The sequence below is a fragment of the Syngnathus typhle genome, linkage group LG1 (assembly GCF_033458585.1).
Source record: "Syngnathus typhle isolate RoL2023-S1 ecotype Sweden linkage group LG1, RoL_Styp_1.0, whole genome shotgun sequence".
NCBI classification, from domain to species: domain Eukaryota; kingdom Metazoa; phylum Chordata; class Actinopteri; order Syngnathiformes; family Syngnathidae; genus Syngnathus; species Syngnathus typhle.
In genome coordinates, this window is record NC_083738.1 from 2,041,845 (window position 1) to 2,066,968 (window position 25,124).

At 41.5% G+C, this 25,124-nt stretch overlaps 1 protein-coding gene across 29 annotated transcripts in view; it reads right to left on the reverse strand.

Moving 5' to 3' along the window:
• Nucleotides 1–25,124, reverse strand: part of uvssa (UV-stimulated scaffold protein A) — a 230,011-nt gene that overhangs the window by 87,634 nt on the left and 117,253 nt on the right. For all 29 annotated transcript variants that reach the window (XR_009715176.1, XR_009715170.1, XR_009715171.1 and 26 more), the window contains one exon: nucleotides 9,811–9,939. Coding sequence is in view for 11 of the 29 variants with exons in the window: in XM_061285255.1 (XP_061141239.1) it covers nucleotides 9,811–9,939 (129 nt within the window). In the remaining 18 variants the exon portion in view is untranslated. The remainder of the gene's footprint in view (nucleotides 1–9,810; nucleotides 9,940–25,124) is intronic.

The following is a 25,124-nucleotide window of genomic DNA, read 5'->3' on the forward strand; positions in this document are numbered from 1 at the left end:
CAGGTACGATGGTGGCAGCTTTGAAACATGACAGGACGATGGCCTGCTGCAGGGAAGTGTTAAAGATGTCTGTGAAGACATCCGTCAGCTCACCAGCGCAGTCCTTCAGCGCTTGACCCGGGATGTTGTCGGGGCCCGCCGCCTTACGGATGTTGATAGCGGCAAGCGCCCTCCTCACGCTGTCGGCGGAGAGGCACAGGGGAAGCTCGTGTGAAGGGGGAGTGGCCTTCAGCGGGCAAGTGCTGTTCTGAGCGTCGAAGCGAGCAAAGAAGCGGTTGAGGTCATTGAGCAGACGGACGTCGCCTTCACAGCTCTGCGGCGCGAGCTTGTAATCCGTGATGGTCTGAATGCCCTGCCAAAGGCTCCGTGCGTCCCTGCTGTCCTTGAAGTGGGCGGTAATTTTGCAAGAGAACGCCCTCTTTGCTTCTTTGATGCCCCGCGACAGGTCAGCCCTCGCAGTCCTTAAGCCAGCCTCATCCCCCGCTCTAAAGGCTTTGTCCCTGGCCCTCAGCAGCCTGAAGACAGCCCCCGTCAGCCATGGCTTCCGGTTAGCCCGAGTGACGATGGATTTTGAGTGAGTCACATCCTCAATGCACTTCCTGATGTAGAAGGAAACAGAGTCAGTATACTCTTCAATTTCTGTCCGATCGTCGCAAGTGGCAGCCCTCCTAAACATGTCCCAGTCAGTAGAGCCAGAGCAGTCACGCAGTGCATCAGAGGCACCCTCAGGCCACACCCGTACCTGCTTGCGAACTGGCCTGGACGCTCTCACCATTTGTCTGTATTCGGGCAAAAGCATAACAGTGATATGGTCAGAAAGTCCAAGATGGGGGAGGGGGGCGGCTTTGAAAGCTCCTTTATGCGAAGAGTAGACCAGGTCCAGGAAGCTGTAGGAAAATTAACATGCTGGTGAAGCCTCGGAAAAACAGACTTCAGGTTGGCATGATTAAAATCCCCAGCGAAGATGGTGAAACCGTCAGGGTGCGCTGTCCGTCTTGATCTTGTTCGGTCTCATCTTTGTGTAAATTTTACGGCACTATTTGCCTGGCGGATGGACATGCGATCAACACACCACTTTTCTCCCCAGTTACCACGTCATATCCCTCCGCCCAGCAAAGCGGCGCTGCACAACAGCAGTCCACAGCCTTTTTACGAGTGTATAAAAGTGATCAAGTCGTCACAAAAATCACGGAAAAAATCATATATAAGCCCCCCATAATGACGGTTTGTGTATAAAAGCTTCCTTTCAGTATTGTCCGACTTGTTCTCGTTCTGTCTCATTTTTGTGTAAATTTTACGGCAGTATTTGCCTGGAGGATGGACATGCGATCAACACACCACTTTTCTCCCCAGTGACCATGTCATATCCCTTTGCCCAGCAAAGCGGCGCTGCACAACAGCAGTCCACAGCCTTTTTACGAGTGTATAAAGGTGATCAAGTCGTCACAAAAATCACAGAAAAAATCCTAGATAAGCCGCAGGGTTCAAAATTTGAGAAAAAAGTCGCGGCTTTTAGTCCGAAATTTACGGTATATACGACTGTCAGAAAATTTGAATATCGTGATAAAGTTCTTTATTTTCTGTAATGCAATTAAAAGAACAAAAATGTCATGATTCTGGACTCATTACAAATTAACTGAAATATTGCAAGGCTTTTATTATTTTAATATTGCTGATTATGGCATACAGCTTAAGAAAACTCAAATATCCTATCTCAAAATATTAGAATATCATGAAAAAGTATACTAGTAGGGTATTCAACTAATCAACTAATCGGTTCGAAAACCGAGCCTCCACTGTATTTTGAAGGCCGTTTTCAGGCGATACCACTTCCTGTTTTACATGTGTGTACATATGTTGGTTACTAGGGGTGTAACGATACATCGATACACATCGATTAATCGATATAATGCTCTACGATTTATTGGTATCGATGCTAAAGGTAAACATCGATTTATATCGCCGTGTTTGACCTCGGACATTAGACGCGACTTTATTTTGAAATCCAGTTCATTGTTGCTTGCTTCCTCTTTCCGGCGTTGTTGTGTTGTGAGCAGAGCACGCGCGTGAAAGGGGAGGGGACAACTAGTCCGCGGCTCCTGGGCTGGTGCTATGGCTAGTGTCCAAAAAGACGAGGAAATTTGCTCCCCTTTAGGCTTCAAGTCATTCGTTTGGAAGCACTTTGGATTCCAAAGAAAAGATGGCTCAACGGACAAGACACGTGCAGTTTGTAAATCCTGCCATGCGGTGATCAAATATTCAGGGAGCACAAATCTCGCCGCACATTTAAAGAAAAAACACGACATCAAAGTTCAGTGTTAAAGTAAGCAATTTGTATACTACAATACTCTTGTCATTTCCTAAATAAAGAGTTTGCAGTGCCTTGTTGATTTCGCGTATGAATTGTTATAAATCAGGATATTGTTATATATTTTTTACTAAAAAAAAAAAAAAAATCGATCGTAGAGCACTATATCGCGATATATCGTGAATGAATCGCAGCAGGCTTTAAGATATCGGCAAATATCGTATCGTAGTTCTTTATATCGATATTATATCGTATCGTGAAAAAACCCGCGATTTACACCCCTATTGGTTACAGTGGTACAGGAGTCATTGACGATGTAAGTGGATCTCCTAACAAGAGAAATTAACGATCACGTGTCTAACCTTTAGGACCATCTAGTATTGCTCCAACTGTTCGTTTAAACTCCTTTTGAGGTCCGTTTTCGCGTGTTAGCACGATCGCAAATTAGCAAATTCCCGCTAATTCGTTAGCCTACCCAGTACTTCTTGTTAACATGTTACACGCACACACGTATAATATTTATATTTTCAATATTTATACAACATTTTCTGTATGTTATTTATACTATTAATGTAATATGTACATGTTTGAAACAGTTATGTCATGATTCGTCCCCGGTCACGTCCATGTCATTGTTTTGTCCGTATGTCCGTGGATCATGTCAGTGTGCTTCTCTCATGTCTTGTCCCCAGTTTTGTTAGGTTGGCATGTTTTCTGTTCGCGTCGCCCAACCCTTCCTGTGTCACCTCAATCAATGTAACCACGTTCACCTGCCTCGTGTTTTGTGTTTTGTATTTAAGTCCTGTCTGCCCCTCGCTCACTGTTGGACCATTGCTTGTCAGTTGTTGCGTGCGTTGTTGTCATCAGGTCCTGTTGTTTTCTTGTCTTACGTCCTGGTCAGTCAGTCTAGTCCAGGAGTGGGCAAACTACGGCCCGCGGGCCACATCCGGCCCACGGGACCGTTTAATCCGGCCCGCCAACCCTGAACAAATTGTATTATTGAACTTTTTTTTTTTGGTCATTTTGCCTGCAATGACTGCGTTTTCCCAGTAGATGGCGAAGCGCTCGCCTGCGCATTTACTACCGGAAGCCGTGTCAGAAAGCTCGGTGCACACTCACAAGTGCGTGTACGTACTCAGTAGTACGGACTTGGCGCACTCTCGCTCTATTCGTATCAGTCCCGAATTTAGAGCGTGGGCTTTGACGACAGCATTCTTATAATTCGCGCGCTGAGCTTTCAGATGCAGTTTTGCGCTAAAGCCACCCACAAACCTTCCCCTGGAATCCTTCCATTAAAATGAGTGGCCCGAAAAAAAGAAGTGAGTGCCGAATGTTAAAAAAGAGTGGACAATTTGGCTCGACGTACGCGACGTGACGTTCAGCCACATCAACATCAACCCGTCACAGATCAAGGTAAACGGACCAACACCTCGGATCTCGCCTAAGAATTGCCACAACAAATTTTACTCCAGACTATGACGCACTAGCAAAAAAGGGAGACCAACAACACTGTTCCCACTGAAAATGAACGGGAGGCTCTCAAGTTTATTGTAAAAAAATGCATTTTGAATATGATTTGTACACATAGCAGGGATTGAAACTAGCGACCATTCTCATTTTCAAACAATGCCTTGAGCATCCTGCATTGATGCACCACCTATTTGCGACTAATCTTAACCTGTAAAGTTCTTAAGGCTTACTTTAAGGAGGTGTTTCCCGTTTCCTCACCTCTGTTACCAGGTGTTTGCGAGTTAAAACTCTGCTCTGATTTTCAGATACCCCTCACCGTGTTGCTGTTTTGATTACTTTATTTGGATGTATGCTTTCACCGATTCTTCAAGATGATATATTTGGTCAGAATGTTTGCCGTTTGATGTGATCTCATAAGATAAACATCTTTCATTAATCTGACCTGCAGGCACTGAAGTGATGGAGATTGTTATTCATAATAACAGTGTCGTATTTTATGAGAATCACTGATAGCAGTTTTTTAGTGAATTATTATTTTTTTAATGCTGTTAATAAATGCATTTGTTTTCAAAAAAATTGTTTGGAATATCCATGCTTTACTACCTACTAAAGGCCAAGATCTTTTATGCAATGACCTTTACAGGTCGCTTATATGACTTCACACAACGCCTACGTCCATCTGCTCCTTGTCCGGCCCTCCGGTCAAAATTTAGAACCCAGTTCGGCCCGCGAGTCAAAAAGTTTGCCCACCCCTGGTCTAGTCATTGTTGTGTTAATGTCATGATGTCTTTTTGCTTCACGTCCATTTTCAATCAGTCTTATTTTGTCAGTGAGTTAGGTTAGTGTACCAAGTATGTATTTTGAGTTCTTCCAATAAACCCTGGTCCAAGCTGCACATGGTCGCCCTGCTCCATTTCCCACTCCCTCCAAAGCCTCACAAGTTATTTAATGTTCTAATAATAAAATATGCACTTAAATGGTTTCATATACATTTATTGACACACAAAAAATGTACCGATAAAAAAAAAAAGAAATGTACAGATGAGAGGTTGAAGTCCCAAAGATCGTCACACACGCAGGGAGGCAATGGGCCCCATTTTTATAGTCTTTGGTATGGTCTTAACTAGGCTGGATGTCATTTTTTTTGTTGGCGTTGATTTCTCCGACTGCCCCTAAACGCACCACCGCGCTCCGTGCGCGCAGGTGAACGAGGCGGCTCTCTACATTGTGACAGACGGCAAACTAGCAGGTGATCGAGCGAGCGTCTGATACGAGAGCATTGCGGTCGTATGGAGCGTGTTTGAAATGAACAGCAGAGACGAAAGGAACAAGGCAAAGTGTTGTGAAATAAAATATTACCTGTAATACGCATTTTGTTATTTGCTGATTGAAACTGCTGATTAAACTGTGAATTGAAACTAATAGGTGGAGAACTGAACTCTCGCTCTTTATATAGCTGACGTGTCTTGCGCAACCGTTCTGCGCATCTGTAATGGCGGCCTCCGTATGACGTCCGGTCCGCGATGGAGATTAAAAAACAAACAATATTTGACAATAACACACCATCGAGGATTGCACCATCGCATCAAACGATGTGTCGTCAATTATGAATTTTACTAAGTGTGTTGGGCAGGATGGCTGAATGCGATGCGCGATTGACAACAAACAAGAAGAAAGGTGAGTTTTATTTCGGGGGAGATTTGTCATGTCTCGTCCCCAGTTTTGCTATGTGTCTAGGTTGCCATAGTTTCTGTTCGCGTCACCCCGCTCTTCCTGTGTCACCTCAATCGATGTAACGTGTTTTGTATTTAAGTCCTGTCTGCCCCTCGTTCACCGTTGGATCATTGCATGTGTTACTGTCATTCTGTTCCTGTCTTTGGTAATGTCACCCTGTCTTTTTGTTCCACGACTTTGTCGGTCAGTCCTGTTGTTGGTTTTGTTGTACCATGACTTTCTTTAAAAAAAATAAAAAAAATAAAAAAATATTAAAAAAAAAAAAAAATTAAAAATTTTTTTTGTACCCATGTGTAATACGCCCCCCAGATTTTAGGACAATAAATTAGTTAAATATTGCGCACTATACACGGAAAAAAACGGTAATTATCCGCGATAAACGAGGGATTACTGTAATGCTGTTTTGTTTAGTTTCGTTTCATTTTCGTTTAGTTTTCAAATATTGTTATTTTGTTCTATTGTGGAAATGTTTATCAAGAACGAATCTGTAACTGCAACACAACGAGCATTTACCCCTCCCATCTCACCTGCAAGGCGACCAGGATTGTGAGTGATGTGAGTCACCCCGCTCACTCTTTGTTTGATCTTCTGCCCTCTGGGAAGAGGTACAGGAGCCTGCGCTCCCGCACCACCAGACTCACCAACAGCTTCATACTCCAGGCTGTTAGGATCCTGAACTCTCTCCCCCCTTCTGCGTAGCGTCCTGTACTTTTGCGCTATATTCTGACTGTCTACTGTATGCACACTCGCTCCGTTTTGCTCCTCTTATTTATTTATTGTGTTATTTGTTTATTCATTATTTATTCATCACTCTTATTATTCATTGGTTGTGCCTTCTTGTTTTTATTTTGTGTTGTTTGCTTGTATGTATGTCGTGTACTATGTCTTGTCACCGTGGGATGGTGGAAATGTAATCTCGATTTCTTTGTGTGTCTTGGCTTGTGAAGAGATTGACAATAAACCAGACTTTGACTTTAATTCCGTTTCCGCTTCAGACTTGGTAGACATGATCCCGTACCTGCTCGAAACACAATCTTGTTATGGGTTACTAGCCAGTGGATCAGCATTGACACGCAAATCAATCAATTAGATAAAAATAAATAAATATATATATAATATATTTTTTAAATTGTATTTTCTATTTTTAATCAAAGGTTTTAGACAATATAAGGAATCAACTATTGAAAGTGATTGGGATTAAAATCCAAAAGAATCAATATGACTTTGTTTACTGTTTTAGACTAGCTCTATAAATATTGCAATCAGAACAAAGTCTCGTTTAAAGACGTTGAGTGGTCATCACATTCAAGGTGTCACGACTTGACTGTGTATTTTATGTTGGTGAAAATGAACAATTCAGGTTCTACGGTTGAACTACATACTGGGATTTCCGCAAATGCACCACAGCAGTCAGAGCGTCAGTTATCAAAAGCACACAGCAGCAAACTGAATATGTGCCAATGCAGCACAATCAGACTGACATGAAAATCAAGATTCTCTGATTAGCCACGCATGCGCCATTAGCATGTGGCTGACCAGGCCTTGCGCTGACCATTGTTTTGGCGATCCTATTTACAATGCGCTCCGTAATTAATAATGGCCAATTTCCCACGGCACAGCTGAATATGTCTCACCGTGGCGCAGTGGTTGGGAAACAATGCTCTAGGCCATTTGTATCCAGATAAAAACCACACAGGCAACAGGAGAAAATGCAAATGCTGCACAGGCTTGAAATGACCAAGAGCTCTTTTCTTGCTTAAATTTGTAGCACGGTATCAATTTATCACCAATCTAGTGTGATTTTGTAGATCTCATCTATTTCCATTGGCTTTCCCAATTGTCACTGTCTGCCGAGAAATTGATCATTCAGTGAGAAAAAAGCTTTCCCTCCTTGTCTGTCTTAAGTACACCATCTTTAACTGTTCAATTGTAGCCTACTCTTCTGGCCAAAACACACATGCTTCTTTGTCTCAAGGGAGTAGTCAGCTCATATGATCAGTAAAGTGACATCTTTATACCACTAATCTTCCTTGACAGGTCTATTAGCCACCCCAGAGCTTCTCAAATCATTTTCTGCCAAATAGCGTTCTCTTAGATGTCTAGTTAACTCAGGTGGTATGCAAAATGAACACAGCCTAAGTGCAGTTCAGTTGCATTTACTAACTTTGACGTTTATTACAGTTGTATTTCATTTTTGACAACTGTTTGGTTCAAAATATTTAATTAGGAAAACTTTTTTGATTTACCTAATGTGCATTATAATTTAATTGAATTATTATTTAAATCGTTTTTTTATATACAGTGCCTTGCGAAAGTATTCGGCCCCCTTGAACCTTTCAACATTTCGCCACATTTCAGGGTTCAAACATAAAGATATAAAATTGTAATTTTTTGTCAAGAATCATCAACAAGTGGGACACAATTGTGAAGTGGAACGAAATTGATTGGATAATTTAAACTTTTTTAACAAATAAAAAACTGAAAAGTGGGGCGTCAAATATTATTGGGCCCCTTTACTTTCAGTGCAGCAAACTCACTCCAGAAGTTCAGTGACAATCTTTGAATGATCCAATGTTGTGCTAAATGACTGATGATGATAAATAGAATGCACCTGTGTGTAATAGAGCATTATAGGGCGTTATAGAGCTCGGTACGCCAAAACCAGCAGACACAGAGACAGCTTCTTCCCCCAGGCTGTTGCTCTGATGAACTCACACCACTCTTAGAGTCTCAGCGTCATTACTGTGCAATATCCATAAAAAGTCTCGTTTAAAGTTTGCCACAAGCCAGATGAAACCAAAATCGAACTTTTTGGCCACAATGCAAAACAATATGTTTGGCGTAAAAGCAACACAGCTCATCACCCTGAACACACCATCAACCACTGTCAAACATGGTGGTGGCAGCATCATGGTTTGGGCCTGCTTTTCTTCAGCAGGGACAGGGAAGATGGCTAAAATTGATGGAAAGATGGATGGAGCCAAATACAGGACCATTCTGGAAGAAAACCTGTTGGAGTCTGCAAAAGCCCTCAGACTGGGTCGGAGATTTATCTTCCAACAGGACAATGATCCAAAACATAAAGTCAAATCTACAATGGAATGGTTCACAAATAGACGTGTCCAGGTGTTAGAATGGCCAAGTCAAAGTCCAGATCTGAATCCAATCGAGAATCTGTGGAAAGAGCTGAAGACTGCTGTTCACAAACGCTCTCCATCCAACCTCACTGAGCTTGAGCTGTTTTGCAAAGAAGAATGGGCAAGAATTACAGTCTCTCGATGTGCAAAACTCACAGAGACATACCCCAAGCGACTTGCAGCTGTAATTGCAGCAAAAGGTGGCGCTACAAAGTATTAGCGCAAGGGGGCCGACTAAAATTGCACGCCCCACTTTTCAGTTTTTAATTTGTTAAAAAGGTTTAAATTATCCAATCAATTTCGTTCCACTTCACAATTGTGTCCCACTTGTTGATTCTTGACAAACAATTAAAATTTTATATCTTTATGTTTGAAGCCTGAAATGTCGCAAAATGTTGAAAGGTTCAAGGGGGCCGAATACTTTCGCAAGGCACTGTATATATTCAAGGCATGTTCAATATGAACAATCCTACAGTGGCTTAAAATAACATTAGATGTCCTTTATACAAATAAAGTCTGCGCTACGCAATTAGTCACAATGGCAGCGCTGAGAGATTAATATTCTATTTTATTGAGTGATGTGAGTCACCCCGCTCACTCTTTGTTCGATCTTCTGCCCTCTGGAAAGAGGTACAGGAGCCTGCGCTCCCGCACCACCAGATTCACCAACAGCTTCATACTCCAGGCTGTTAGGATCCTGAACTCTCTCCCCCCTTCTGTACTTTTGCGCTATATTCTGACTGTCTGCTGTATGCACACTTGCTCCGTTTTGCTCCTCTTATTTATTGTGTAATTTGTTTATTTATTATTTATTCATCACTCTTATTATTCATTGTTTGTGCCTTCTTGTTTTTATTTTGTGTTGTTTGCTTGTATGTATGCCGTGTACTATGTCTTGTCACTGTGGGATAGTGGAAACGTAATTTCGATTTCAATGTCTTGGCATGTGAAGAGATTGACAATAAAGCTTTGACTTTTTGACTTTGACTTTTATTTTTATTTTAATAAGTATTTTTTACGTGGTACTTTTTGTAAAAAGTTTTAAAACAACTAAAACTATCAAAAACTAACCAATTGTTCAGACAAAATAAAATCATGATCTCATTTAAAGTCACATTTAAAATCAATTTACCAAAATGTACATACATAACAATAACTCACCATTTTGTTTACTCCACTCTTCGAGTCAATGTTCAACTCGCTCAGTTTCAGCAGAGAAGATTCCAGGGAAATTTTAAGATCCAGTGCTCTTCTCAAGAGGTGCTGATTAGCACCAGACTTGGTGAAGACCTATAAACATACAAACAAATGTGCTTTATTTTTCAAGATACCATTTTCCCTTTCAAGATACAATTATAGTCATTAGATTGCAGAGGATGAAAATCACACTGATGCCCTCAATATGATAAAGATGCTAAAGACAAATCATATATGGCTGGTTGTTCCTGTTGAACGCCAACAAAATATATAAAGACCGATATATTTTAGATCCCACTTGGCTGCTTCCATCTCTGTGGGGTCACTCTCAGTCATGTCATCCATGGAACGTAATTTCGATGTCTTTGTGTGTCTTGGCATGTGACGAAATTGACATTAAATCAGACTTTGACGTTTTACTTTTTTGACAGAACTCGGCATTGTCGTCAAATCTTTCAATATTTCTTTTATAACACTTATAGTAGTTTTTAAATAACGTGTATGCATATATACGCCTAAATATTGTTATCCAATATATCTACTGCGATTTCACATTAGATTGCTGGTTTGAAATTTACTTTTAATATTATTATTACTAATATTATTATGAATATTAATATTATGTAATAAACATTTACCGTAATTTTTGGACTATAAGTCGTGGGTTTTTTCATAGTTTGGGTGGGGGGGGGCGACTTATACTCGGGAGAGACTTATATATGATTTTTTTCACAATCTTTTACGTGATCATTAAAACATCACTTACAAGTATAGTTGACATGTTATTTTTAGTATAGTTGATCACTTCACATGCTTTGATATCTTTATCTTGAACATATTCAAAACGTGAAAAAAGAGAGAAAAAATCAAATAAAGTAATTAACACTTTAAAGCGCCATATCCTCTGGACATGTCCTCTGTCACTAGGATGACGTAAAGGACGAGAAATTTGATCGATGGATTTAATGATTTGGAGTGACACAAATGGTTTAATAATATTGTTGTGATAGTTATTTAAAATATAGTTTATATATCGTTGTATGGGCCTGTGGAATAATTTGAACTACGGCGCGGCACACGGCATTGTTGACAAAGGACGATCGATGGATTTAATGAATTGGAGTGACACAGATGGTTTTATAAATGTGTTATTTATGTAAAGGTTTTTTTAAATAACTGAATGTTACGTCAGGCCCGTTCTCAGCTCCTCGTTTGTGTTTGCCACGTTAGCATACCGTATTGTTTAGCTTGTTGTTGCTCGTTCATGTCTGTTCTTGGTGTTGGATTTTGTCGAATAAATTGCCCCCCAAAATGCGATTTATACTCCGGAGCGACTTATATATGTTTTTTTTTCACTTTTTTGGGCATTTTATGGCTGGTGCGACTTATACTCCGGAGTGACTTATAGTCCGACAATTACGGTATGTTAAAACTTGTCTGGTGTTTTATTCCTTGTTTTTATATTCGCCAATTAAAACATTAAAACAATTTGGTTAATTTTATGTTTTACGTTGTTATATGAGTTGGTGTCCCCTTAAATAACAAATGTTGGCATAACGTCTTTTTTTTCCAAACTTTTATTCAAACACAAACACATTCGGTATAATAACAATATCAACTACAAGCCAAGAAATGTAAAATTAAAACATCAATATCGGCATAACGCGTGTCGGCTGGCATAGCAGCAATGCTGTCTGTCACTCACTCATGAATCTTCGTGAATCATGAATCGACCAATCAGCAGCGCTAGAGAGCGTTAGATGGAGGGACTTTACGAGTCATTGACATAGCTTCCCGTTCATGAACGAGTCGCAAATTGCATTTCCCGTTCACCAACGAACGAATCTGTGAGTTAACCAATCAGTGAGTGAGTGAATGATTTGCATTTCCATAGTAGTTTTTAAATAACGTGTATGCATATATATGCCTAAATATTGTCATCCAATATATCTACTGCAATTTCATACTAGATTGCTGGTTTGAAATTTACTTTTCATTTTATTATTATTATTATTTTAATAAACATTTATGTTAAAACACGTCTGGTGTTTTATTCCTTGTTTTTACATTCGCCAATCAAAACCTAAAAATTAGACATTTGGTTAACTGCTTTATATGACAATATGTATGTGTTTTACGTTGTTATATGAGTTGGTGTTCCCAAAATGTCGGCATAACGAGGTTTTTTTCAACCTTTTATTCAAACACAAACACATTCGGTATACAACATCCATAACATATACACCATAACACCATCAACTACAAGCCAACAAAAACAAAATTAAAACATCCATGTCGGCATATCGTGTGTCGGCTGGCATAGCAGCAATGCTGTCTGTCACTTATTTGTGAATCAGCGCGAAAGACCAATCAGCAGCGAGCGATAGATGGAGGTGGGACTTTACGAGTCGGTGACGTAATTTCCTGTTCACGAACCCGTCAATGACGCAACTTCCCGTTCACGACCGGGTGAGAGACTGTTGCCAAACGATCAGTGTGTAGGTGTCGTATTATAGAAAGAAATGTGTGAATTACCAACAACAGGACTGACCGACAAAGACGTGGAACAAAAAGACAGGGTGACATTACCAAAGACAGGAACAGAAACCAAACAGACATCATGACAGTAACACATGCAATGATCCGACGGTGAGCGAGGGGCAGACAGGACTTAAATACAAAACACGTTACATTGATTGAGGTGACACAGGAAGGGAGGGGCGAGGCGAACAGAAACTATGGCAACCTAGACACATAGCAAAACTGGGGACGAGACATGACAAATCTCCCTCGAAATAAAACTTGAAATCACCTTTCTTCTTGTTTGTTGTCAATCGCGCATCGCATTGAGCCATCCTGCCCAACACACTTAGTCAGTAAAATTCATAATTGACGACACATCGTTTGATGCGATGGTGCAATCCTTGATGGTGTGTTATTGTCAAATATTGTTTGGTTTTTAATCTCCATCGCAAACCGGATATAATACGGAGGCCGCCATTACAGATGCGCAGAACGGATGCGCAAGACACGTCAGCTATATAAAGAGCGAGAGTTGTTTTCTTCCTATTAGTTTCAATTCACAGTTTAATTAGCAGTTTCAATCAGCAAATAACAAAATGCGTATTACAAGTAATATTTTATTTCACAACACTTTGGCTTGTTCCTTTCGTCTCTGCTGTTCACTTCAAACACGCTCCATACGACGGCAATGCTCTCGTATCAGACGCTTGCTCGATCACCTGCTCGTTTGCTGTCACAATGTACCCTACACAAATCCGAAACATTTGTTGCGGCTCCGAGTCACCACGAGGGGCAAGTTTTGGTTTCCAAGAGTGTTTTTATTCCCCTTCAACGTCTCTCCCATACAGAGCCGCCTTTTTCACGTCCGCACTGATCGCGGTGGTGCCTTTACGGGCAGTCGGAGAAATCAACGCCAACAAAAGAAATTACATCCAGCCTAGTTAAGACCATACCAAAGACTATAAAAATGGGACCCATTGCCTCCCTGCGTGTGTAACGATCATTGGGACTTAAAAAAACAAATAAAAAAAGGAAAAAAATTAAAAAGAATTTTTTTTTAAAAATTGGGTGCGTATTATACATGGGTACAGGCTTTTTTCCAGCATCAACATGCCATTTTTAGGGTGCGTATTATACATGGGGGCGCATTATACACGGAAAAAAACGGTATACATAAGAGAGGTCCAAAAAAAATAAAAATCAGTGTGTGTGCGCATGTGGGGGGGGATTCGTTGAACGATTCGTTTAAACCAATCTTTTGAACGAATATTTTGAGTGAACTGATTCTAAAGATTCAGTTCACTTAAAAGAACTGGAATGCACATCACTAGTGCGTCAGTACCAAGACAGGACTACCAAATGCGACGTGAGCAGATTTATTGAAAATAGGGAAAAGGAAAGTGAGAGACTGGAGCATTGGCAGCGCAGGTGCAGCGAGAAGCTGCGCAGGATGGGGCTGACAACAGGTGTTGAGACACGGCTGGTTGCTTGCGGGATGGGAACAAGCAGGCTGGTAGACCGACGGGCAGGTGTTCAAGAGTCGTGGTAGCATGCGTCGTCGAGGCAGACAGGGGTAAAGCGAATTCGTGGTCGGGGCAGGCAGCAAGTCGGGCCAGATAGAGTTCGGAGCAGATTAGGCAAACAGACAGACAAAACGAAAGACAGAGACGTCGTCAGGAACAGGCAGTAGGTCAGGCCGGGCAGCGTTCAGGGCTGATCGGGCAAAGAAGCAAGCAAGGTTGGCAACGGGAGTCAGTCGGAGTACGGCCAGCATCTCTGGTAGCATCACAGGTGAATTGACAAAGTTGTGGCCATCTACATAAGCAGGTATCGGTGATGAGCTTGATTGCTACAATCAAATGTGCGTAGGAGACAGGTGCTGACCAGGGTGCTCGAGGAGCGGACACGTGACAGAGAGCTGGACTTGATTACATCGATGCTGGCCACACATCAACATCGTTATTAATTGATTTAATCGATATAATTGAGATAATTTCAGAACCCAAATTCTTAATACCCTGACATTTCTTTTTCAAGTCTGAATGCTATTTGTTGCCTTAAGTTGTTTTCACTCAAACGTGTCAACTCTGATAGGCGCTGTCTGCCGAAGATTACATCAAGCACGCAAATATATATATCAATTTTTTTTAATTCGATGTTTCACCTGGTAAGTCACGTTAGTGCAGTGCTTCTCAATTATTTTCTGTTACGCCCCCCCCTAGCAAGAAGAAATCTATTCGCGCCCCCCCTCCCCACCGTGACTATCCTAACTTGTCTTGTAAGTCGTAAAATGTTGCACTGTCGCAAACGTGACAGAAGTAACAATGAAAGCGCCACTGCCCCCTGCTGTAGTAAACGCGCAATTACACATTATTCTAGTACTGCCAAAAAAAAAGCCTGTTCCCCAGGGTCACACGCGCCCCCCCAGGAATAGCGCGCCCCACTATTTGAGAAGCACTGCGTTAGTGGAAGCACGCACGTATTGAGTAACATCAGTGCGACATTACTCGCTTTAAGACACAAAGAACACACACGTGTGTTTTGCTTTTCAGTTATATAAACAAGGTTGTGGGGGGAAAAAAAGGGCTTGGATTCAACGCTCAATAGCTGTGTGGAGAAGGAAAAGAACGTCATTCTGCAGTTTAATCCAGGTGCATTCATTGACCACTCACACAGTAGGACATCACAAATCCACCGAAATACTAAATGCACTAAACATCAATGACTAGTATGTGAGCACATATCAGGGGGTAGGTGGATTATATAATTTATTTGACCTGCCAAATCAGGAGAGGGGGAAATGAAATTAAATTTGGGTGGGGGATAAATAAATGCCTTGGGTCAACAGTTTTTACTGCCAGACATGAGACCATATTTTTTTAAACAGAATATCTAAGCCGTTGGCAACATCATTTACTGTTGAATACAGTTACCGTTTTTTTCCGTGTATAGTGCGCAAAATTTAACTAATTTATTGTCCTAAAATCTGGGGTGCGCATTATACATGGGTACAAAAAAAAATTTTTTTTAATTTTTTTTTTTTTTTTTTTTAAAGAAAGTCATGGTACAACAAAACCAACAACAGGACTGACCGACAAAGTCGTGGAACAAAAAGACAGGGTGACATTACCAAAGACAGGAACAGAAATCATGACAGTAACACATGCAATGATCCGACGGTGAGCGAGGGGCAGACAGGACTTAAATACAAAACACGTTACATTGATTGAGGTGACACAGGAAGGGAGGGGTTTCCAAGGGTGTTTTTATTCCTCTTTAACGTCTCTCCCATACAGATATACGCCTTTTTCACGTCCGCACGCCTTTTTCAAATGTGCGCACTGAGCGCGGTGGTGCCTTTACGGGCAGTCGGAGAAATCAACGCCAACAAAAAAAATTACATCCAGCCTAGTTAAGAGCATACCAAAGACTATAAAAATGGGACCCATTGCCTCCCTGCGTGTGTGACGATCATTGGAAAAGAAAAAATTAAAAAAATGTTTTTTTTTCTTAAATTAAAAAAAATTGGGTGCGTATTATACATAGGTACAGGCTTTTTTCCAGCATCAACATGCCATTTTTAGGGTGCGTATTATACATGGGGGCGCATTATACACGGAAAAAAACGGTATATATATATTAAAGAAAAATCATAAAAATTGGGTGTGTATTATACATGGGTACAGGCTTTTTTCCAGCATCAGCATGCCATTTTTAGGGTGCGTATTATACATGGGGGCGCATTATACACGGAAAAAAACGGTAATTATTTATACAAAACAATCACAGCAGCGGGTATATTGAGTGTAAAAATATAATTGAACCTATTTTCTGGACTATGGCCCAATACTCTTTGCACAAGCTTTGAATCCAGCGGCTTGTAGTCTGGTGCGGCGTATCTATGGATTTCTTGTGATTTTTGTGCTGTCTAATACACTTATACACTTGTTAGTAAAAAAGTTGTAGACCGCCGTTGTGCTTTGCTGGGCGGAGGGACGTGTGACCAGACAAACGGTCACTGGGGAGAAGAGTGGTGTGTTGATCGCATGTCCGTCCGCCAGGCAAATAGTGCCGCACAATTGACATGAACAAGAGACATAACGAAATCAATTTCTCACATTACTGGAGAAAGGACGCTTTTATACACAAACCCTCATTATGAGGGGAAAGAAGAAATGCATATGATGCTGCTTTTAAGTTAAAGGCAGTTGATTTGGCTCTTAACTAAGAAAATTGAGCTGCTGCATCTACTGTAGAGGTTTCCTCCGGTCACTAGAGGGCACTGGGCTATTCTTGATGACATCTTGTTGCGTCACCCTTTTCAGTATTTTTTTTTCCGGGTTCATGTCTTCGGAAATTTACGTGTACTCATATTGCATTGTCAACTTTACCCCTGTAAGTGGTCCCATTTTACTTATTGTTACTTGTGTGTTGCTAGTGTTCCCTGCACATTAAGTTTATTATGGTTGTCGCTGAGATTTAAGCATGTTTGTATGTTTGCAGAGCTCCGTCATCTCTGTCAATAAACGTATGTTAATAAAAGGTATGCGTCCCCAAAGAACTATCTCTTTCCTGACAATCCTCTTTGTGGACATTGTCTTACAAATGGTAATTAAACATTAAAATACCTGTGGCTTAAAGTCCGGTGTGCCTTATATAGAAACAAAACAATATTATAGTCAAGTGCGGTTTATATATGAACAAAACAAGATTTCCCCTGAATTTTAGCTGGTGCTGTTTATAATCAGGTGTGGCTTATAGTCCAGAAATAATGGTTCTATTATTTTTCTTCCACAAAAGACAATGTTGAATATTGTTCAGCTAAGCAAAATATTAAAAAAATATGCGAAATCAAATATTTATAAATAGAACTAGTTTTTAAATAAGCAAGTTCGGGAATAAAAGGAGAACTAAGTATTTTTTATTGCACTTTGTTTATTCTAGAACAATGGTTCTTAACCTTTTTAGAGGTACCGAACCTCACCAGTTTCATATGCACATTCACCAAACCCCTTGTTAGTGATTTTTTTAAAAAAAAAATTATTCAAGACAAAGATGTTTTTTATAGGTAAACAAAATGAGCTGTGCATGAACACCACCTTGTTCAAAGAACAAAACCAAAACAATGCATGAACTCACAACAAACTACATACTGGCAAATCAGAATTTACACAATAATTCAGGTTTGTTCAGACCTCCGTAGAGGCTCTGTTGAACCCCTGAGACCGACTCACTGAACCCCTAGGGTTTGATCGAACCAAAGTTAAGAACCACTGTTCTAGAATATTATGAGAACTAGCTTGGTGTTTTGAAATCAGTAAAGCTGAATTGGTTTAAAAATAAAATCCAATGAAAATAAATACATTGTTGATTTGAATTTGCTTTTAATTAGTATAAATTGATGTACAGATAAGTCACACTGTACATCATGTTATCATATCAAAATTGCCTTCATCACATCGAATTGTAACATTCCAAAAAAACGATATGTTGCTTTGTGTCAAATCAAGCTTTATATCGAAACGTATTGTATCGGTCATAAAACGTATTATTACACGCCCAATATATATAGAGAGATTTATATAGAAGTAATGCACATGTATTAAAGTGTCGTAGCTTATTGCAACTTGGGGTGGGGTACAAGGTTGGATACAGTGAAGAATACGGTCGTATAAGAAGTGCATTAGCACTGGTTATTTTCGGTTTATAGCTCAAGAAAGCTGTCCTTGAATCTGTTTGAGTGTGTCTTGTGAGCTCTGTAGCGCCAACCTCAGGACAATTGTTCGAAGATATGATGTTCTATGTTTTGAATCCATGGCAATGTTAGTCGCTCTGCTGAGGTAGCGGGAGATGGTGATGTCTTCTTAGGGATGGGAGAAGGCAGTCATATGATGTTCTATGTTTTGAATCCATGGCAATGTTAGTCGCTCTGCTGAGGTAGCGGGAGATGGTGATGTCTTCTTAGGGATGGGAGAAGGCAGTCAATGATTTTCGCTGTATCTCTCTCTCCTCTCTCCACCACACCATGATGCAGCACGCTAGGGTTAGGGTTAGGGTTAGACGTACGTATTTTTCCTGAGCACTCTTGGGAAGTGTAGTCGCTGTTGAGCTTTCTTCACTGCTGTAGTGTTGACAGTCCAGGAGAGGTTGTCGCACATTTCTGCGCACTTCCAGGAGGTAGAATGAGTGGACCTTTTTGACGCAGGTCATGATGATGATCAGTGGGGCCAAGGGTCTGTGCTGTGTTTGCAGAAGCCCAGGAGGAATTATTTTGTCTTTGTGGTGTTTAGAGTGAGGTTTTGTTTAAGTAAGGCGTTAAAGTAAAATATAAACAAAATTGACTTTCATGCTTGCTTATGGTTTTCTATCGATGACCATCTTCTTTTATTTGTGAGTCTGCTGATGTTTGAATAGTCCGATCCAGGATCCACAGGTGCGGTTACAGACCGGGCATGTGAAGGAGGTGCTGGGGGGAGCAGGGGTGGCTTGGCGAGCGGGCCTCTTCGCACGCTTTGCTGCACGATGTTGTGTGCGGTGTTCCTCCATGTGATCCACTCCCTGTGAGGAGTGGGAGCGCCAGAGGTCTCGGCAGGAAGCGAGTTCCTCCAGTGAAGAGGGGTTGATCTGGCATCTCTTCAGGGTGGTCTTCATCTGATCTTTGAACTGCTTCGTCTGCCCACCAGCACTGCATTGGCCCAGGTGTAACTGACCGTCGAGGATTCTGCGTGGGAGTCTATGGCTGGGCATTCGGATGATGTGCCTCATCCACCTGAGTTGACGTTGATTGAACAAGTGTGAGCAAATCCACGCTACGGCCGCTTGCCCTCTACAGCAGTTCTGTGTGTGGCACTTTGTCCTTCCATGTGAGGCCAAGGATCTTCTGGAGGCATCTCACATGGAAGGTCTGCAGGCTTCTCAGATGGCGGCTGTAAATAGTCCATGCCTCACATCCATACAGTAGTGCAGTGATGCATACTGCTCTGTAGACCAGCACTTTGGTGTGGAGTTTGAGGTTCCTGAAAAACCCTTCTCCTTAGGTGACCAAAAGATGCTGATGCTTGTTTGAGGCGAATTTGAATCTCGTCATCCATTGAGCAGGTGTCAGACATTATGCTCCCCAGGTATTTGAAGGTGGGCACCGTGAGCGCCTGTTGCCCTGCTGCTGTGAAAGTTATTGTTGGGTTTTGTAAGAGGTCAGCGCTGGACTGACAGACTACTACCTCTGCCTTCTGGGTGTTGGTCGTCAGCCCCATTCTGGTATATGCAGTTACGGCTGCCGAATGGATGTTTTGCAGAGCCTCTGGTGTGTGAACAACCAGGGCACAGTCATCGGCGTATTGTAGCTCAATGATGGTCTCCGAGGTCAGCTTGGTAGTTGCCTGTAGCTTCCTGATGTTAAACAGGTTACTATCGAGCCTGAAGCCTATGGTAACTCCAGCCTGCTGCTTTATCCTCCTGCGTAGCAAACGAGGAAGATGTTAAAGAGAACTGGAGCCAGCACACAACCTTGCCGCACTCCAGTTTTTACACCAAAGGCCTCTGAGCTGTGTCTTCCTACTACCACTCGGGCCATCATCACAGAATGAAACTGCACAAGGATGATGAGAAACTTGGATGGTCACCCAAATCTCACACAGTAGGTCCCTGTTCACTGTGTCAAATGCCTTTGAGAGATTGACAAAGGCAATGAACAAGTCCTTGTGCTGCTCCCAACATTTCTCTTGGAGCCGACGTGTCACAAAGATCATGTCCCTGTCTTTCCGAAAACCACACTGCGACGCTGGGGTGACCCGTTCTGATATTGCTGAGATGAGTCTGCCGAGATGAGTCTGCGGAGCATGATCTTGGCAAGGACCTTTCAAGCAGTGGCCAAAAGAGAGATACCCCTACTATTGGGGCAGATGGATTTATCTCCTTTGTTCTTATAGATGGTAACAGTGTTGGCATCTTTGCATTATTGTGGACACGTTCTCATCTCCACACCTCTAAAATGTAGAGATGCAGTGTCCATATACAGCGGTAGCCTCCTTCCTTGAGAAGTTCAGCCGGGATGCTGTCAGGTTCAGGGGATTTGTGTTTTTTCAAGGTTTTGACTGCGTGCAGGATTTCCTTGAAGGTTGGGAGAGGTGGAGATTTGGTGAGCTAGGATGTTCAAGGAACTCTGGAAGGACAGTTGGGTCCACTGGGGTGGGCTGGTTCAGCACGGTGTCAAATACATATACGTATATACATACCGTTTTTTTCCATGAATAATACGCACCCTAAAAATGGCATGTCGATGCTGGAAAAAAGCCTATACCCATGTATAATACGCACCCAAATATTGACTCCTACTTAAGTCCGTAAACGTAAAATTATTTCAGAAAAAAGATCCTCTTTGGGAACAACCGGTTGTTATTCTGCCGGTCAGTATCACTGCGCATGCGCTAGCAAACTCGATAGCGAAGAAATGTTTCGGATTTGTGTAGGGTACATTGTGACAGCAAACGAGCAGGTGATCGAGCAAGCGTCTGATACGAGAGCATTGTGTTCGTATGGAGCGTGTTTGAAGTGAACAGCAGAGAAGAAAGGAACAAGGCAAAGTGTTGTGAAATAAAATATTACCTGTAATACGCATTTAGGTAGAGAACTGAACTCTCGCTCTTTATATAGCTGACGTGTCAAAAAACAAATAAAAAAAAAATAATATTGTACCCATGTATAATGCGCACCCCAGATTTTAGGACAATAAATTAGTTAAAATTTGCGCATTATACATGGAAAAAAACGGTAATAAATATACACAGTAAATATATACAGTAATCACTTGCTAGGGCAATCTAGGGCGCATGCTTATAGCACTGTGTGTTGGCTCATGCGTATGTTGAGCTCTTATTTTGTGAAATAAAGAGCCGGTTACCAAACCCACGTCTTGCCTGGTACTTTGGTAACGCTACAATATAAATATATACGTAGATCTGTGGAATAATTGGAGCCGCAACTGACGACTGACAACTGACGCATGGAGTTCCGGAGTCAACAGCTGTTTTTTTTTTTTTTTTAAGTGACACTAATTGTCAGTGACATTAATGGATTTAATGATTTGGAGGGACACAGATGGTTTGATAAAATTGTTGTTTATGTTATAGTTTGATATATAATTTATATATAGTTAGATGGGCCTGTGGAATAAGTTGAATTGCAACTGACGTCAGCGGCGCACCGCACACACTTCCGGGGTTAGAAGCGCCGGTGTTTACACAAAGGACGAAGATTCCAATGGATTTAATGATTTGGAGTGACACGGATGGTTCGATAAAATTGTTGTTTATATTATTGTTGTTTGATATATAGTTTATATCTAGTTACCGTATTGGCCCGAATATAAGACGATGTTTTTTGCATTGAAGAAGATTCCAATGGATTTAATGATTTGGAGTGACACGGATGGTTCGAAAAAATTGTTGTTTATATTATTGTTGTTTGATATATAGTTTATATCTAGTTACCGTATTGGCTTGAATATAAGACGATGTTTTTTGCATTGAAATAAGACGAAAAAAGTGGGGGTCGTCTTATACTCGGGGTCTCAACATTATACCAGTGGTTCTTAACCTTTTTGGAGGTACCGAACCCCATCAGTTCCATATGCGCATTCACCGAACCCGTCTTTAGTGTGGGGGGGGGGAATGACTTACAAACTCACACCAAATAACATACCTGGAAATCAATGTGTCTTCTGCTGTTGCCTTTGAGAGATCAGTTCAGATATGCGTCGCTTCACCTTGGCAAGTGCCACTCTCATGTCATTTTCACAGCAATTTTATGTTGTCAATTTTTTATGTCCAGCATCCTTGAAAAGGATTGCTCACAAAGGAAAAAATCCAGGGCTTTCTTAGCAATAACTGGATACTTGTTCATTTGTCGACACCGAAACGTTGAGAGCGTCGTTGTTCTGAAGAGTTGCTGTTGAACCTGGCTCTGCTGAATTTCAATGATTTCGTCGAGGAATTCATCATTGACATCTGCTGTTTCAACAGCAAACGTGAACGGCTGTCTCACCCATGCTGGATATGACTCTATTGTAGGGAAATATCCGTCGAGAGACTTTGCAAGCTCATCTAAGTGCGTGGTAATTGATTCCTTCAGTTCCGTGGATACAGAAATATCTCAGATTCCAGACACATCTTTGATCTTACTTGCACAGTCGTCCAGGAGCGAGAAGTTTGCAAAGTTATTGTTCTCTGTTCGTCGTTTCCATAACGGTAGCTTTTTTTGTAAAGCCTTCAGGTGTTCTTCCGCTTCCATGATATTGACTCCACCACCCTGCATCTGCTGATTGAGATGATTGAGAGCTGCGAATATATCAGCCATGTACGCTAAAATGAGAATGAACTCAGGATTTTTGAAGCAATCTGCATGGCAGTGTTGGTGCTCTTGCAAAAACAGGGCTAATTCCACACGCATGGCAAAAACACGATTCAGCACCTGTCCCCGGGATAACCACAGAATATTAGAATGGAATAGAAGTTCCTCAAATTCAGAGCTCTCTGAAGATGCGGTGCCTCAGAGCACTTTTTCGCACATAGTTCACACATTCCACCACAGTTTTTAATACTTATTAGGTAAGGTTTTTGTTCCCAACGCATGCCTGTGCAGAATACAATGCGTCACAATGATGTGTGGTGCATCGGTCTTTACTAGCGCACCAAAACCAGACTTTCTTCCCAGCATGACTGGAGCTCCGTCCGTACAAACTGCAGAAACCATATCCCATGAAAGATTGTTGTCTCTGAAGAAGTCATCCACAAGCTTCTTCACATCGGCTGCCTTCATTGTTGTTGTAAGAAGCTTACAAAATAAAAACTCTTCATTTATCATGTCGTCTTTCACATAGCGTACAAAAACAGCAAGCTGGCTTAGATCAGAAACGTCTGTGGTTTTGTCGAGTTGAAGGCTGGATTTTGCCGGGCTTGAAATCAGATCCGCGACTACTTGAGCCAAGATGTATTTACTCATGTCTTCTATTCTGTCACTGACGGTGTCATTTGAAAGGGGAATTTGGGATAATTTACCTTCGGCCGCTGTTCCGAGTATCAGATTCGCCATCTTTAATGCAGCTGGTTTCACAAGTGTTTCCCCAATGGTGTGTAGCTTGCCCTGCTTTGCAATCAGGTAAGCAACTTCGTACGATGCTGTCAGGATCAGTTTGTTAACAGGTACAAATCTAAGAGCAGGCAGAGTGGCCCTTTCATCGAATCTGGTTGTGTTCTTGTATTCCCCGTCTCCATGCAGCTTCAAGAAGTGTTCCTTTAGTTTTGCCGGTGCAAGACTAGAATTGCTCAATTTGGCGTTGCAAATCATGCAGATAGGACGCCCACTCCCATCACGTTCCGTGATACATGAGGATCCATGTTTAACATATTCGTCCGACCACTTTCTTCTTTTCCCCGACATAGTTAGTAAAATAAAATATATTAATAAAATATTAAAGAAATTACACGACGTACGACAACAACAGTCAAAGGTTGACTACTGAGTCTGCACTAAATTCCCCGCAGCGCTGATTGGCCAAGCAGTGTAGCATGATCATCTGCAGCCGGTGATGGCCAAGCCCGTGTGTGTCATCACATATTTACACAATAATTCAAGTGTGTCCGGACCTCCGTGGCGGGTGCTCTGCCGAACCCCTGAGATCGACTCACCGAACCCCTGGGGTTCGATCGAACCCAGGTTAAGAACCACTGCATTATACCCATTTTCAGTTGTATCTCACTGTGTATTTCACTTGATCGCGTGCGTCTTCGACACAAAGTGAGTATATACATTTTACTACTGTCTACTATTGTTACTACTGTCCACTGTTGTGCCGTTTGTCCGATCGCGGTTTGCTTCGTGTGCGCGCCGTTTGATTGACAGCTCCGGCGCGCTCCTTGAAGTTTGCCTCGCATCGTACGGGTAGCCGTTACGCAGCGACACGGCGATTAACGGTCGCCAGTAAATCTATTTTGTTGTCTCGATCGATGACTTATTTTTGGTGTGTTGCCGAGAGTATTTCATTTATGGTTATTTATTAGGGGTGTAACGATTCATCGATACACATCGATTAATCGATATAATGCTATACGATTTATTGGCATCGATACTAAACGTAAACATCTATTTATATCGCCGTGTTTGAACTCGGACATTAGACGCAACTTTATTTTGAAATCCAGTTCATTGTTGCTTGCTTCCTCTTTCCGGGAGCAGGGAGCAGTGCGCGGCGTTGTGTTGTGAGCAGAGCAGGCACGTGAAAGGGGAGTCGACAACTAGTACACGGCTCCTGGGTTGGTGCTATGGCTAGTGTCCAAAAAGACGAGGACACGTGCAGTTTGTAAATCCTGCCATGCGGTGATCAAATATTCAGGGAGCACAAATCTCGCCGCACATTTAAAGAAATAACACGACATCAAAGTTCAGTGTTAAAGTAAGCAATTTGTATACTACAATACCCTTGTAATTTCCTAAATAAAGAGTTTGCAGTACCTTGTTGATTTTGCGTATGAATTGTTATAAATCAGGATATTGTTCTATATTTTTTATTAAAAAAATATATATATCGATCGTAGAGCACTATATCGTGATATATCGTGAATGAATCGCAGCAGGCTTTAAGATATCAGCAAATATCGTATCGTAGTTCTTTGTATCGATATGATATCGTATCGTGACAAAACCCGCGATTTACACCCCTATTATTTATTATTATGTGCCAATAATTCAGTAAAGCAATC